The sequence below is a fragment of the Neovison vison genome, chromosome 11, assembly GCF_020171115.1.
Source record: "Neovison vison isolate M4711 chromosome 11, ASM_NN_V1, whole genome shotgun sequence".
NCBI classification, from domain to species: Eukaryota; Metazoa; Chordata; class Mammalia; order Carnivora; family Mustelidae; genus Neogale; species Neogale vison.
This window is the reverse complement of record NC_058101.1, coordinates 67,265,540-67,282,407: the sequence shown is the minus strand read 5'-3', so window position 1 is coordinate 67,282,407 and position 16,868 is coordinate 67,265,540. Positions and strand designations below refer to the sequence as shown.

General features: G+C 46.0%; 1 protein-coding gene across 3 annotated transcripts in view; it reads left to right on the top strand.

Moving 5' to 3' along the window:
• The window catches only part of FAM193A (family with sequence similarity 193 member A), a 165,823-nt gene that overhangs the window by 100,414 nt on the left and 48,541 nt on the right, over positions 1–16,868 (top strand). For all 3 annotated transcript variants that reach the window (XM_044267911.1, XM_044267910.1, XM_044267909.1), the window contains exons 6-8: positions 1,295–1,419; positions 6,743–6,890; positions 16,447–16,524. In XM_044267911.1, the coding sequence (XP_044123846.1) occupies positions 1,295–1,419; positions 6,743–6,890; positions 16,447–16,524 (351 nt within the window). The remainder of the gene's footprint in view (positions 1–1,294; positions 1,420–6,742; positions 6,891–16,446; positions 16,525–16,868) is intronic.

The window sequence follows — 16,868 nt, the reverse complement described above, 5'->3', positions numbered from 1 at the left end:
TGCTGACGTCTGTGACACGTAGTGTGGTTGACATGTCATCTGTGGCCACGTCCTTGGTACCTTCTTCGGCAAGGTTCTCATTCCAGAGATTGGGCGGAGTTTATCAGCTCCTCGGCCAGCTGTCCCATACAGAGTAGTGGCACTGCAGGGTGCGGAAGTGCACACCTGGGGCAGTGGGAGCAAGCTCTGGAAACACAGGCAGAACAGAGGGTTTGAGGGTCTGTGCAGGTGTCCAGGTTCCTTGCAGGGCCCCGTCTGTCTGCAGGCCATGAGCAGGGGCTGGCAGGTGGCAGAGCTGGCATCTGTTTGTGCCAGAGTGGTGCCGCCAGTATGCCCTGAGCTCTGTCTCCCTGGCTGTGCTCAGGAACAGGAAATGCTCACTTTGACTCGTTCTCTCAGCCCCCATGCCAGCCAGTTACTGGGCAAACAGTGGGCTCTTCATGTGTAGACTGTTTACTAACACCTGCAGGTGTGGTCATGTCAATTCACTATGGCTAAGTTGTAGAAGGCATCACCATGAGTAGCCCATTTCATGGAGTATCGCTATATCATGTTAAGCAGTTCCTCCAGTTGTCAGTGAGTTAGGGAAGGAACATGTATGAAGGATGTGTGATGACTGAAACACACGGAGCCCTACAGCATCACGTAGCTTACGGGTGGACACATGGAGTCCCACATGCATATGCTTGTTGGGAGATCTATGCTCAGGAAAGGCACCCTCTCTGTCCTGGTCACCTTGTGTTGAGGGCAGATGGATGTTTCTTTTGGTATCACTCTCTCTAATGGCCAGGACGCTCCCAAATGTTTAAAAGCTATTTAAAGTAACTGCTGAGTTTGCCTTTGTGTATTAGGGAGAGGAAACACCTGACCTTCCATGGCATAGCACTAGTGGAGAAGTTATTTGCGTACACCAGAATGGCAGATTTCTCAAGATAGGCAAGAAAATGATTGCCCTTCGACATCAGAGGATTTGCGTGCATTTAAATTGTTTGAAGAGTAGGGCTTTCAGTGCATTTTGGAAGCACAGTGTAAGGAATGACTGTCAAATACGTGCATTTGTTTCTCTCTCTCTGTCGTGTATTTGTGTGCATCTTACCCCCTTTTTCTGTGTGAGGGTCTTAGAAGGGAGGAGAATGGGGTCGTGTGTGTGTGTGGCCAGAAGTGTGCCTCAGGGTTCTCCATGTGCTGCGGAATGGGCCTGCAAAGAGGGCTGGAGGGGGCAGATCCTTCTGGGGAGTTTTAGTCTTCATCAATTCAGTATATCTTCCATTTATTTATTTATCTTTTTAACTAGGAAAATGAACACTTGAAAAAGTTCCAGGTGACATGGGAACTGCATAATAAGCATCTATTTGAAAATTTGGTCTTTTCGGAGCCACTTCTTCAGAGCAACTTGCCAGCACTGGTGTCACAGATCAGGTATCTGGTCTTTGTCTGCGTATGTCTCCATGGTGTGACAGCACAGTCCTTCTCCCTGTGTTGTAGTGGGTGTGTGTTGGAACACCATTGCGGTGTGGACGTTCTTGCTCAGGGAACAGTACCACTTGGGCGGAAACTCAGAATCCCAGGAGTACTAAATTAAACTTTCAAAATAACAGACTCAGTAGTAATGCCACTGAGATTTAACATCCCACATTCCTTGTGAATAAGGAAAGGCCGTGGTAAACGTAGAGTTTTACTTTGAAGAGACTCAGGCTTGGCCAGACGGCTGTGGCACTTGGGTGTTCAGGGGAGACGGGGAGGGGGTGTCAGAGGACGGGGACGGCTCTAGAAGGGGCCTGATGGTGCCACAGGGCTCCTGGGCACAGAGGCCAGGGATGTGTGTGTCTCTAGCATTCCCTCTGTGCCTTTGTTCGTGGTGTGGCCGTGTCTCAATGGCGTGGGGTGTCCCAGGGCTTCCGCACGTGCGCCAGGATGAGTGGTCCCAAGCACAGTACTTGGTATCTGCCCTGCTGGCAGCTGGAGGCCACGCGGTAGGAGGGTGTTGGCCCCGCGTGAGTCCACTGGGATGAGGCTCCTTGGTTCTGTGGTTGCTGCTGAGTCAGGCACCCGCTTCCACAGTTCTGCCACATGGTGCTTCTGTTCCCATGGACTTACCGCGTAGAGTCAGGGTCCTGTGCCAAAGACGCTTCCTAACAACACAGACCATGCTCATCTTTGTTTAAGTGTCTGTGCTGATGTTTGTTGGGACCAAATTCACAAAGAAGGGAAATTATTTCTAAGTAAATAAATTATTATTGTAGTTTACTTCTAGACTGGTCACTTTATTTCTTTTGAAACCCCTGTATCAACCTAGTCTTCCTGTATCTTATCTGAGGGGTCATGACTCTTCCCACTTCACACCCTCCCCTCTAGAGAAGCAGTAGCCCTGAAAGAGACCAGAACACACTGTTGTGTGGCTGTGGCCAGTGCTCTGTCTAGCCCCAGACCCTCCCGGCACCCCTTCCCCACAGCCCGTTCCCTGTCCACCCTTTCCCTCTATGTCTAGTCTGAAAGCATCTGGCATGTTCCGTGGTGGGGCATGGAGACTTGAGTGTCCCGGCTTTCACCTCCACCAAAGAAAGGGTCAGGAAAGTATTCCAGGTCTTGAGTTTGAAATGCAGAACATGGTTTTGTCCCCAGTTACATCCACCAAAGGCACTTTTTATTGGGGGCGGGGGAGACAGCCAACCAAAAACGTGCATCTTGGGAAGGTGGGGGTTCTTACAGCAAGATTCTAGGGCCTTGTATTTTCTTTTGCTGGTGAGCCAGTTAGTTTGATGGGCCTGTCATCAACTTGGGGTGAGTGACAGGGAGCTGAAATGTATCCTGATACTCCATTCTTGGCTGTGCCTTGGTTCCAGATTAATTTCTTTCTTTCATTCTCTCTCCCTCCCTTTCTAGATGATTTGAGAGGGAACACGAGGGGGAGGGGTAGAGGGAGAGAGTCCTCAGCTCTCTGCACTGAGTGTGGAGCCTGACACAGGGCTTGATCTTACACCCCTGAGATCCTGACCCGAGCTGAAATCAGGAGTCCAACACTTAACCAACTGAGCCGCCCAGGTGCCTAGTTCTGGGTTTCTTAATCACTCAGTGCAAATGATGGTCAGACTCCAAAAGATTGGCAGCGTTTTGATCTTGAATGTTAATTCTGGGGTCAGGCTGAAGGAGGGCTCTTGGGGACAGGTGAGGGAGCGAGGGACATAGAGACAGGGACAGAGCTAGGGAGGAGGCAAGCACAGCATTCCCAGCGGCAGCTGGTGATGCCAGAAGGGACAGTTCCCTTAGGTTCCCTGGCAGATTCCCTTGTCAGACCCAGCAGTAATTCAGGTCTGAGCTTCTAGTGTGCAGATCCCACAGAACAACTTGTAGAAGGTTTGGGAGAAGTTATATACCAGTACCAGCCCCTAAAGTAAGAATTGTATCTGTGGCACATAGACTCTCTAGTTGGGAGTATTTTCATATTGACTCCTGGTCTCTGGCCCTGTGCTTGTTTGACTTTATTAAGGTAAAATATAGATAGAAAAGATGGCACTGAGCACATGTGCAGCTGCGAGCTTGACCGTGGCCCCAGGAAGTCAGTTCCTCCTGCGTGCGGCCTCCAAGCACAGACTCCTCCTCTGCCAGAGTGGCCACGGGACCTCCCACCACAGCATTGCCTGCCACGGCAGCCCCACTCCTTCTTTGTTTATTCTCCTGTTACTGAAGTATGCCTTTCCAAGGCTTGCCTGCTTTTTCTTTTGATGTATCTTTTGTGTTTTGTTTTGTTTTGTTTTTTTTAATACAAATAATCTACATGAGGTGGACCTCATGTAAAGAAACTGACTTAGTTTAGGGAAGTTATTTCTCCTTTTTTAAACACCTTTGCTGAGATACAATTTACATACCGTTGCAGTTCACTCATTTAAAGTCTACAAATCGATGGTTGTTGGTATATTACATTACTAATTTTTTGAAAATTGTGATAAAATATATATAACATGAAACTTGCCATTTTAACTACATTTAACTGTACAATTCAGTGGGATTAATTACATTCACAGTGTTGAGCAGCTATCACCAGTGTCTGTTTCCAGACCTTTCCTCATCACCCCAGAGACTGTCACTGTGAAGCAGTGACTCCCACCCTTTCTTTTCCCTACGTGTCTTGTAATTCTTTAACCTGCAGGCCCCCACCCCACCCCTTTTTCCCTTACAATTTATCTCTCTGGGAACTTGAACTGTCAGCCCTGCAGCGAGGTCCAGGGTCCAGGCCCCTTGGCATGTGTGCCCAGGGAGCACCGCATAGGCTTTCTGTCTGTGCTGCCTGAGAACTGGTGGTGGGGTCCAGAAACTTCATCAGACTAGTGTCTGTGCCCGTGGCAAGACCAGGAGCCTCACTGTCTGCTTGTTTTTGTTGTGGGTGTTATTAGCGATTACCCATTTGGTTTTTATTTTAAGTATATGATATTGTTAGGGAGATGTTGAATTAGGCTTGTGCATAAACTTGCAAAACTGACTTTTTCTCATTCTCCTTGTGTTGTATGTGCACACTATTTGTGGTAGACGTTACCATGAGGATCTGTCCATGGCACTAGTCTGTGTTTACAGAGTGAATATTTAGACAGTAACCTGTTTGCTGAACTACTCGTGTCGTGCGACCATGAGGACAATTCCTTGTTTTCTCTCTGGATTCCAGCCCAGCTCGGCTTGAATGTAAGCCCTGTGCCCACACATTGTGCTCTGATCACCCCATCAAAGATGTCCCAGGACCCCTGGCTGCTTTGCTCTCCATTGGCTCAAAATGGAACCTGTATCACGGTAGAGGAGAGCAATTCTCACTTCCAGTAGGAGGGAAGAGGAGTGTGTGCCGGGCAGATGCCGGTCCCCTTAACATCCCCATGTTCCAAGTGGTACGCGATGTGCAGGGTGGCATTTTGTAGAAGGTGGGCTTTGCGTGAAGCAGGAAAATCCGTCTGTAATGAGCAAGGTTGTGGAAGCAGGAATGGGGAGAAAGCAGCTGCTCCGTGAGCAGCCAGCAAGACAGCAGGCTGTGTTCTCAGGCCCAAGGGCCACCTGGTTTCTGTGCAGAGCCCGGAGCAGCCTCTGAGTCGCTAGATGCCGCATTTTGGGGAGTTTTGTGTCCTCGGGGGCAGAAACAGCCTTAGAAGGACAGCCTTGGACAGCCTTGGTGTTTGAGGGAGCCTCAGTCACTGTGGATCAGTGTCAGTTCCTTTCCTGTCTCTGGCCTCCCCTAAACACCTGTTCGGTTAGGCGTGGCTGCTGCTGCCTGCTCCCTCCTTGGCGTGAACTTCACAGTTGGACACTGTGTGTGCAGATAACTTCAGCGGCAGTGAGTTCATTTGTAGGTTCTCCCTTTTACAAAATAGTCATAAGTGGGATCCACCCACAGGCAGAGATGAGAAAGGAGAGGGAGCTGTTTGTGCCCATTGAAAGGGTCCTAAATTTAAAATTACTGTATCGTTTATATTTATTATAAAATTATTAGATTGTGATGCAGTGAAACTCTGAAAATACAGAAAATCATGAAGATAAATAGATGCTATATACAATTCGATGCTGCTTCTAGATTTTTTTTTTTTATATCCACACCTACACCACATCTTTAAATGTGCCCATCATCATATCTTTACTTAACATGGGCATAGTTTATTTCAAAGCACACGTGCAAGTATAGTGTATATGAATGAAGAGATGTAATAAGCTTCATAAGAGGCACCGGTTCTCTGGAATTCCTTCATCTAGATGTGCCGGAAAGTATCTTATTGGTACCCACTGCGTAGCTCCCAATGTTTTCCTGTCAACTCTGATGATCTTTGCGCACGTAGCCTTGTTTCCCTTGAGCGACTATAAATGTTGTCTCGATTTTGAAACTTCTTATCAGGATGCCTTTATTACAGTTGTTTTGGTATTTAGATATTCAGAAAATGAGCAGTTTTGGATGGCGTGTAATCTGCTCACCCTCTTGTCCCTGCCACCCTGCTTGGCTTTCCTGCTCTTCCCAGGCCACCTCCTGCCCCATATACTCTTTCCTGGAAGTCTAGGTGTTTTCCTCATTGTTTACTGTTTATATGTCTTGTTTTTGGTTCATTTTCTCATTTGCTGTCTTACCAACTTTTTAAAGTAATATAGAATAAATAAAACTATAAAACATGTTTCTTTGATTGGATCAAATCATCTGTTTTACTTAATTGGAAAACCAAGTCCGAGTCGTGTATTTCCCATTAAATGTTGTGTTTTCTCTGGGTCAGTGTATTTCAGTGGGGAAAAATATGTTACAACTCCACGTTTAGTAAACTGAACTGCTAGGGCCTATTTATTTATTTATTTATTTATTTCCATAGAGAGGGAGTTGGGGGAAGGGCAGAGGGAGAGAGAGCATCTCTAGCAGACTCCCAGCTGAGCGTAGAGCCCAGTGTGGGGTGTGATCTCATGACCCCAAGATCATGACCTGAGTTGAAACCAAGAGTCAGACACTTAACTGGCTGAGCCACCCAGGCGCCCCAAGGCCTTAGTCTTGTAGAACAGTCTTCTTCACCACTGACTTTTTCCCTTTGGACCTCTTCTTGGAGCTTCTTTATGCCGGATTCTGGCCTGGGGCGCCTTGTGTATGTATTTGCTAATCCGTCACAGCAGCCTTGTGTGGTGTGTGGTGGTGTCCTACTTGTCACATTGGGAGAGGAGGTTACAGAGAAGCAGACCTCTGGTCTCTGGCCCAGAGCCTTTGGGCTCCTTCCTTTTGCTGAAATGCCTCTCTCCCTAGGCTGGGAACCACGACACATGACACGTGCAACGAGGACACATACAGCACCTTACTGCAGCGGTACCAGCGCTCCGAGGAGGAGTTGCGCAGGGTGGCCGAGGAGTGGCTGGAATGCCAGCAGAGGATTGATGCTTACGTCGACGAGCAGGTGAGTGTGTGCCGCCAGGACCTACCATGGGTAAAGTACGTGTGCAGGGTGACAGGGGAGGTACAGGTGGAAGGAGTCTTTCCAGAGGGAACCATGGCGGCCTTCACCCTGCTACGCCTGGGGGTGGCGGCAGCTGTTCGTTGGGTCAGCACAGACTGGCCACACCCAGTGTCACCTGCATAGGCTGCCACCTGGCTCAGCTGCCACCTACAAGAGCCTCTGGGGCCTTGGGGAGCTGCTGAGCCATGTAATTTCCAAAGCCGTTCACATAGCGCTCTGCTACTCAGAGCCCCTTCTCTGACTCTGACTATGCAGACAGAGCATAGTTGGTTGTGCTTGGCAGGTGGCTGACAGGGATGAAGGGAGACCCAAGAAGGCAGGGTGCTCTTCTTGAAGGTGGGGCCTGAAGGGCAGCTGGAGCCTCTTGGGGACACAGCAGGACTCCCAGAGGGCCTCGAAGCCTGCCTGCTTGCCTTTCTGAAACATTGGAGAGTGGGGTTGAGGTGGAGGCATTTAGAACAGCCCTGTGCAAGGTAATAGGATCTAGGGAGTAACAAGGGAGCACTGACAGAGCTCTGTGCTATACTTTTTTTCTTTCAAGATTTCTTTGTTTATTTTAGAAGAGAGCACAGGGATGGGCACAGAGGGAGAAAGAATCTCAAGCAGACTCTGCATTGAGCGTGGAGCCTCACGTGGGGCTCGATCCGAGGACTCTGAGATCATGACTTGAGCCGATGCCAAGAGGTGGACATTTAATAGATGGCATCACACAGGCGCCCTCTGTGTTACAGTTTTGGGACTCTGGGGTAGGACCAGGGCTGTCTGCATCCTGCCTGCTGCAGACCCCATGGGCTCTTTCTCATTTCACTTTGTAGGTAGGATGGATACAAATGCAGTTATAGTTTCAGAAATCTGTTCTTCATTTCTCCAGTTTTGAACTGGGACTAAACCCATAAATGCCCCATGACAACTCTTAGAAGAAAGGAAAGAGGGGTGCGTGGGTGGCTCAGTGGGTTAAGCCTCTGCCTTCAGCTCAGTCATGATCTCAGGGTCCTGGGATTGAGCCCCGCATCGGGCTCTCTGCTCAGCAGGGAGCCTGCTTCCTCCTCTGTCTCTGCCTGCCTCTCTGCCTACTTGTGATCTCTCTCTCTCTGTCAAATAAATAAATAAATAATCTTAAAAAAAAAAAAAGAAGAAGAAGAAGAAGAAGAAGAAAGGAAAGACTGAGACTTTGCCAAGATTGAGAAAACCTTTTGGAATAGTAATTTCTTGATGTATATGTACCTGAAATTAAATGTCTATTTAGGAATATAATACACAGTGTTATCACTGCTATTCTGATGAAAATGGGGTATGTATAAAAGTAACGGTATACTTGTTTTCTCTAGAAAGGAAAATATAGTCTTATTTATTTATTTATTTTTAAGGATTTTATTTATCTGACATAGAGAGATCACAAGTAGGCAGAGAGGCAGGCAGACGAGAGGGGGAAGCAGGCTTCCTGCTGAGCAGAGAGGACGATGCGGTGCTTGATCCCAGGACCCTGAGATCATGACCTGAGCTGAAGGCAGAGGCTTAACCCACTGAGTCACCCAGGTGCCCCCAGTCTTATTTTTAAAAGTAAGGCTGAAATTAAATTTATTTCGTTAAAAGTACATGTATGGGGACGCCTGGGTGGCTCAGTGGGTTAAAGCCTCTGCCTTCGACTCAGGTCATGATCCCAGGGTCCTGGGATCGAGCCCCATTTCGGGCTCTCCGCTCGGCAGGGAGCCTGCTCCCCCCCCCCCCGCCTGCCTCTCTGCCTACTTGTGATTTCTGTCTGTCAAATAAATAAAGTCCTAAAAAAAAAAAGTACACATATGTACTCTTACAGCTCTAAATGCTTACAATAAAAAGCAAGAAATGTCTTAGATTAGTAACCTAACTTGGCAGCTTAAGTATCTAGGGAAAAAAGAAACTAAACCCAAAGCTAGCAGAAGGAAAGAAGTAATAAAGATTAGAGCAGATCAGCAAACTGGGGAATAGAGGAAAATCGGTGAAACCAAAAGTTGGTTCTTTAAGATCATGAAAGCTTTAAAACTTTAGCTGTGTGGGCTAAGAAAAAAGGAGAGGATTACTAAAGTCAGAAATGAAGTGGGAACGTTATCACTGATTCTATAGAAATAAAAGGGATTGTCAGTGGTGTGAACCATTGTACAGCAACAAATAGGATAACTTAGATAAGTGGACAAATTCCTGGAAACACAGAATCTACCAAGACTGCATCACAGAGATGCAGAAAGTCTGACTAGACCTAGGACTGGTAAGGAGACTGAACCAGTAATCAGAAATCCCCAACAGGGGTGCCTGGGTGGCTCAGTTGGTTAAGCATCTGACTTTAGTTTGGGTCCTGGGATCGAGCCCCAATATCAGGCTCTCTGCTCAGCAGGTAGCATGCTTCTCTCTCTTCCTCTGCCTCCTGCTCCCTTTCTTGTGTTCTCTCTCCGCCCCCACCTCAAATAAAATCTTAACACAAAACAAAACAAAAACTCCCAACAGAGCAAAGCCCAGGACCAGACAGCTTTACAGGTGAATTCTACCAAACCTTTAAAGAAGAATTAACACCAGTCCTTCCCCAACTTTTCCCAAAAATTGAAGGGGAGAGAAGCTTCCCAACTATTCTGTGAGGCCAGCCTTTCCCTGGTAACAGAGACAATGTAAGAAAAGAAAATTATAGACCAACATCTATGATAAAGACTGACGAAAAAATCCACAACAGAATACTAGCGAATAGAATTCAGCAGCATATTAAAAGGACTATGTACACCATGACCAACTGGAATTTATTCCTGGCATGCGGGTATGGGTCCATACATGAAAACCGATCAATGTTATATGCCATATCAACACAGTGGAGGGAGTTAAAAACACAGGATCATCTTAATTGATCCCCCAAAGTCATTTGACAGTATTTAGCTTTCATGATAAAAACACTCAACAGGGCGCCTGGGTGGCTCAGTGGGTTAAGCCGCTGCCTTCAGCTCAGGTCATGATCTCAGGGTCCTGGGATCGAGTCCCACATCGGGCTCTCTGCTCAGCGGGGAGCCTGCTTCCCTCTCTCTCTCTCTGCCTGCCTCTCCATCTACTTGTGATTTCTCTCTGTCAAAATAAATAAATAAATTCTTAAAAAAAAAAAACACTCAACAAACTAGGAACAGACGGGACCTGCCTCCACATGAGAAGAGCCATCCATGAAAACCCAGAGGAAGCATCACACCCAGCAGTGAAAGACTGGAAGCATTTTCTCTATGAGGAACAAGGCAAGGTTGCTGCTTTTACCACTTCCATTCCACATGGTTCTGGAAGTTTTGGTCAGAGCAATTAGGCAAGAAAAATCAAAGACCTCCAAATTGGGACAGAAGAAGTAAAATTATTTCTGCAGGTGATATGACCTTATGTGTAGAAAATCCTAAAGACTGTAAAAAAAAAAAAATAAAATAAGTGAATACTATTAGAATAAATGAATTCAGAGCATCAGGAACAAAGTAAATACACAAAAAATGGTATCTCTGTATGTTAACAAAAAAATCTGCAAAGGAAGTTACAAAAACAATCCCATTTACAACAGTATCAAGAGTAAAATACTGGGATGCCTGGGTGGCTCAGTTGGTTGGGCAGCTGCCTTCCGCTCAGGTCATGATCCTGGTGTCCTGGGATCCAGTCCCGCAACGGGCTCCTTGATCGGCGGGGAACCTGCTTCTCCCTCTGCCTGCCACTCTGTCTGTCTGTGCTCACTCTCTCTGACAAACAGATAAATAAAATCTTAAAAAAAAAAAAAAAAGAGTAAAATACTTACAAGGTGATTTACTCAAGGAGGTAGAACACTTGCACAATGAAAACTATTAAATGTTTCTGAAAGAAATTGAAGAAGAGGGACGCCTGGGTGGCTTAGTCAGTGAAGCGTTTGCCTTTGGCTCAGGTCATGATCCCCGCCCCGCATCAGGCTTCCTGCTCAGCCGGGCCTGCTTCTCCCTCTGCCCTTCCTGTGCTCATGCTTGAGCTCACTGTCGTCTGCCCCCCCCCCGAAATAAATAAATCTTTTAAAAAATTTTAAAAAAGAGAAACATAAAAGGAACCACATCCCATGTTCGTTGGAAGACTTAATATTAAAATGTCTGTGTTAGCTAAAGTGGTCTACAGACTCAGCAGTATCTGTCAAAATCCTAGAGTCATTTTTGTAGAAATAGAAAAAAAAATCCATCTTAAAATTCATATGCAATCTCAGAGGACCCAGAATAGCCAGAACAATCTTGGAAAAGAACAATAAATCTGGAGGACTCACACTTTCTGATTTTGAAACTGACTGCATAGCTACAGTAATCAAAACAGTGTGGTGTTGACGTAAGATAGACCCTCACCTGTGTGGTCACATGATGTTCAATAAGGGTCCCAAGACCACTCAAATGGGAAAGGCCAGTCTTTGCAACAGACAGTGCTGGGAAACTGCACATCCCATGCCAAAGATGGACATCGGAGCCTTACCTCACACCACATGCAGAAATTAACTCAGGATGGAAAAGGACCTAAATGGAAGACCTAAAAATATGAAAGAACCTTAAAGGCATTATTCTAAGTAAACTAAACCAGACACAAAAGGACATCTGTTGTAGAACTCCACTTACATGAGGTACCTGCAGTAGTCAGACTCCTGGGGACAGAAAGTGTAACTCATGGGGACCAGAGACTAGGGGAGGGGAGAATGGATTTTTTCGTGGGGACAGAGTTTCAGTTGGGAAAGATGAGAAAGTTCTGGGGAGGGATGGTGGGGATGTTTGCACGATGATGTGAATGTATGTAATACCACTGAACTGTACACTTAAAAATGGTTAAGATGGTAGGGCATCTTTGTAGCTCAATTGGTTAAGCATCTGCCTTCAGCTCAGGTCATGATCACAGATTCCTGGGATCAAGTCCCATGTTAGGCTCCCTGCTCAGCAGAGAGTCGGCTTCTCCCTCTCACTCTGCCTCTCTACCCCCAAGCTTGTTCTCTCTCTCTCTCTCTCGAATGAATAAAATCTTTTTATTTTTTATTTTTTTTAAAGATTTTATTAATTTATTTGACAGAGATCACAAGTAGGCAGAGAGGCAGGCAGAGAGAGAGGGGGAAGCAGGCTCCCCGCTGAGCAGAGAGCCCAATGTGGGGCTCAGTCCCCAGACCCAGGGATCATGACCTGAGCCGAAGGCAGAGGCTTAACCCACTGAGCCACCTAGGCGCCCCTAAAATCATTTTTAAAAATGGTTGAGATGGGGCACCTGGGTGGTTCAGTGGGTTAGAGCCTCTGCCTTCGGCTCAGGTCATGATCCTGGAGTCCTGGGATGGAGCCCCATAGCGGGCTCTCCGCTCAGCGGGGAGCCTGCTTCCCCCTCTCTCTCTGCCTGCCTCTCTGCCTACTTGTAATCTCTGTCTGACTTCTGATCTCTGTCTGTGAAATAAATAAAATCTTTAAAAAAGAAATGGTTGAGATGATCAATTTTATGTTACGTGTATTTTACTACAATAAGAAAAACAAAAAAAAAGGGTCTTATTTATCATTTCTTTCTCTCACAAAGAAAAAAACAAACAAACCGTCCTCCTTACTAAAGCAAGCAGAAAGTTATTATTTTCACTCATCTATCAAGAAACTGTGATGCCATTAATACAAATTAAAGAAACTGAGCAATTTTAGTAGCATCCAGAGGGCACCAGTCATTCTGAAATCCTTAGAATGGACATCAGTGGCTTCTAATCAAGTAGTAGCTTAGAAATTATTAGTAATTCCAAGGTTTCAAAACGTCTGTAAATGATTGAGTATTCATAAATAAGTATGGACGTGGGACATGGATGACAGTTTTGAAATCACTTGTTTTTGCTTGCTTTTTAAAATGTGTCCTTAATAAATAAAATAAAATAAAATAAAATGAAATAAAAAATCTTTACAAAAAAAGGGGGTGCCTGGGTGGCTCAGTGGGTTAAGTTTCTGCCTTCGGCTCAGGTTATGATCTCAGGGTCCTGGGATCAAGCCCCGAATCAGGCTCTCTGCTTGGCGGGGAGCCTGCTTCCCCCTCTCTCTCTGCCTGCCTCTCTGCCTACTTGTGATCTCTCTCTCTCTCTCAAATAAATAAACAAGATTAAAAAAAATCTTTATAAAATGTGTCCTTGGAGGGGTGCCTGGGTGGCTCAGTCAGTTAAGCAGCTGCCTTCAACTGAGGTCATAGTCCCAGGGTCCTGGGATCGAGTCCTGCATTGGGCTCCCTGCTCAGTGTCATGTCCACTTCTCCCTCTACCTGCAACTCTTCCTGTTTCTGCGCTCTTTCACTGAGACAAATGAATAAATAAAATCTTTAAAAAATAATAATAAAAAATAAAATGTATCCTTGAGGTGCCTGGGTGGCTTAGTCACTTGTCTGCCTTCATGGGTCATGGTCCCGGGGTCCTGGGATCCCTACCCATGACTGGGCTTCCTGCTCCCTGGGGAGTCAGCCTCTGCCCCTCCACCAGCTCTTGCTCTCTCTTCTGCTCTTTTTCTCATAAATGTGTCCTTTATTTGTTGTTTGACACATATATAAGCCTGCAGGAACCCAAATGTTTGGAAGAATTAATCCCAGAGGATGTGAGGAGGGGGTCAAAGAGGAGGTTTCTATTGATGTTGTTAACTATCAAACAACTCTGGACTGATTACTGTACTAAAAGAAATGACTACCTTTCCTAATATCTAGCTCATTGAAAATATTTTTTTATTTTAAGATTTTATTTTAAGTAGGCATCATGCCCACCATGGAGCCCAGGGCAGGGCTTGAACTCAAGAGCCCAAGAGCAAGAGCTGAGCTGAGATCAAGGGTTGGATGCTCAGCTGATGGAGCCTCCCAGGCGCAGCACCCCAACCCCAGAATCATTTTTTACAAGACCAGTGCTCTAACCCCTGAGCTATAGGGCCACCAAAATCATTTTTTAAACGTACGACCGTAATTGCTGCTTGTAAGAGGAAAATGTTTTTCCTGAAAGCTGTGGACATACATGATGTAAAGGGAGAGCTGGCCTCAGCACTGAGTCTTCCATCCAGGAAGATGGTGCACGTTTCTGTGTTTTGGTTGTGTATTCTGTTCTGTCTGATGGTTTCACAGTTTATTCCCTTCCCGTCAAGTTTACCCCTGCAACTTCTGGGGTTGGGGCCGTCCAGCTGTTGGCATTCCACCCAGCACCCTGAGTCCACATCTCCTACAAGTAGCTTTGTCTTAGCTTCTGGCGTTTGCACTGTTGGTTTGGTTTCACTTAGAGCCCTTGGCTTGTCACGAGGGTGTAGTGGGCGGCTCCGTCTGCTGCTCTGGCTTTACGGGGACTACTGTGCATGCTTCCCATGAAGTCACATGCCTCCTGTGAGTATTGGGGAGTTTTTAGCAAATTAAGGAAGTTCCTTTCTTCTTGCTTACTTAAGTTACAATTTTTGTAAAAAAACAGGAATAGATAACTGAATTTGATTATATGGTTTTCTTCCGTGTGTTTTTCTCTATCAAATAAGACATTAGGTTTCCTAATTTTGAGACATGCTTGCATTCCTGGGATTATAGCCTACTAGATTATGATATATATTCTGTTAATTCATTATTAGATTTAAGTTGCTGATACTTTATTTAGGATTTTGGGGTTTGTATTCTGAGGCTTCATTGAGTGTTTGAGGCCTTGTCTGTTTTGTATGAAGGTTATGCTAGAATGCATTTAGAAACTTTCCATGTTTGCTTTAATTTTCAGGAATAGTTTAAGTTTTCTTTTCCGTAAAGGGATTGATAGAATCCACCCTAAAACCTAGGGCATGATCTTTCTTTGCAAGGAGTAGGAATGAGGTCTATGGGTCTTATACCACCTTTTCAGTTCATATTAAACTTTGTCATCTGTTTTGGGTTTCCTCCCTCTTGAGTGAGTTCCACAACTGATGTTTGCCTAGAAGATTGTCCACATTGTGGAGACAAGGGATGATGAGTTTGTGCTCAGAGAGGAGTGATGAAAGTCAGGGGAGTGGTGGCTGTAGGAGAGCTGCTGTGTTCTTTGGCCTGCCTTCCTGGCCCACTTTGCTGAGAGAGCATCTAATGTGCCAGAAGGAAATGCCATGCCCTCGGCCAGGAGGGCAGCGAAGGGCAGGAGCCTCCGAGCCATGGAGATGTCCACAGAAGCCAGAGTCTGGGCTGTTCGGTGCTATCTCAAGAGCTATCTAATGTTGACTTAGCTTTTCAAACATGTTGGGCAGGCTCAGCAGAATAGCCCATGAACCTCTGGCTCGCAGTGTTTCTGTGCAGGTGGAAGTCTGCATTGCACAGATCCTTCCCTCTGTGGGTTAAAGGAAACCTCTGCCCATATGTGTCCTGCCTCATACCCACTTTGTCGGCAGGGCCTTTTCTTCCTGGGTCCGCCCAGGAGGGAATCTGGAGAACCAGTGTTTGGGGATTTATTGAACACATTTGCTTCATCTTCCCAATAATTTCTGCTTTTACTTTACTTTCTTCCTGCTTTATTGGTTTCTCATGTTGTTTTGTTTCTTTGGCTTCTTGTGTGGAACACACACGTTTCAGTCTTTTCCTCTGTTTCGTTCTCTCATAAACACATTGAAGTCTGTACATGTTCGTCTATGTGTTGGATACATCTTCTGTAATTGATTTGTAGGGCTTTCATTGTCAGTGATTTCCATGGACTGTAATTTCAACTTTGATTTCTTCTAGTTTAAACTACATAAATTTTTTTTCAAATGCATGAATTTTTTTTTGAAATTACTCTTCTTTTGGAGGGTTTATCGGTAGTATTTTCTTGCCTGTGGGATTAAATATGTCCCCCTCTCTTTTTTTTTGTTCTAATAATTTAGAAGATACATATCTCATATTTCTCTTGTTAGGAATTTTTCTTAAGTTTTCAGTAATTACAAGAACACATATAGATAAACATCAAGACTTAATTGTTTCATAGCCTCTCCCACCTGAGTAAAACTATACCTTGAACCCATCCTTAATTCCCTATTCCTCTTAAAGTGGTTTCTTTTTTAATTGTGGTAAAATACACATAACAGAAAACATACCATTTTAACCATTGCTCAGAGTCCAATTCAGTGGCAGCAAGTCTGTTCCCATGGTAGCGTGCCCGCCCTCCCCCCTTCCTAACTCCCCCTTGTCCTCCAGCCCCTCGCTCCCCATATACCTGCTGTCTCTGTGCCTTTGACTCTGCTAGGGCCCCGTGGGCATGAAGTCACGCACAGTCTGCAGCTTAGGCTGCTTAGGGCTCTTCACACGCATAAGCCAGTACGGGCTGAATGCTCACTTACTGCAAGGACAGCTTCAGCTCTGGAACCTTCAGTTGTTTTTTAAGTGTGCGCTCCTCCATGTTTCCCATGCGAGCAGAACCCGTGAAGGAGATGGAGCGCCGGTACCACAAGTCTTTGTTGTGCCTTCCTCATCTGCAGGGGGAGTGACTTGGGCACCGTTTCTGAGGTCTCCCCTCGCAGAAGCCTGGCTGGCTCTTGCTGACACTAAGGTTTTTTTGTTCGCATATCCTTCCTAGATGACAATGAAAACCAAACAGCGCATGCTGACGGAGGACTGGGAGCTTTTCAAACAGAGGCGATTCATTGAGGAGCAGGTGAGACTTGGGGGTGTGGGGGGACTGTGCGCCTGTGCAGGGGAAAAACACCATTCCAAGGCCACACTATGGGTCTGCTCCTAGCTAGTCTTCCTTATCCATTTCCTTCTCTTCTGTATTTCTCAAGGAAATCCCATTTATTGAGTGACCACACTAGCCCACAGCCACCCAAGTCCCTGGTGTCTGGTCTCGGAGGCAGCTGGTGCCGTCAAGTCACAGAACTGGAAGCCAGCCTGCCTCCCTCAGGCCCGATTCACAGGCCTCCCCACATGGTCCTGGGCCGAGCTTTCAATGTAGCTGCTGACAATACAGCTCACTCCCTCCTTCCCTACAGACTTCCATAA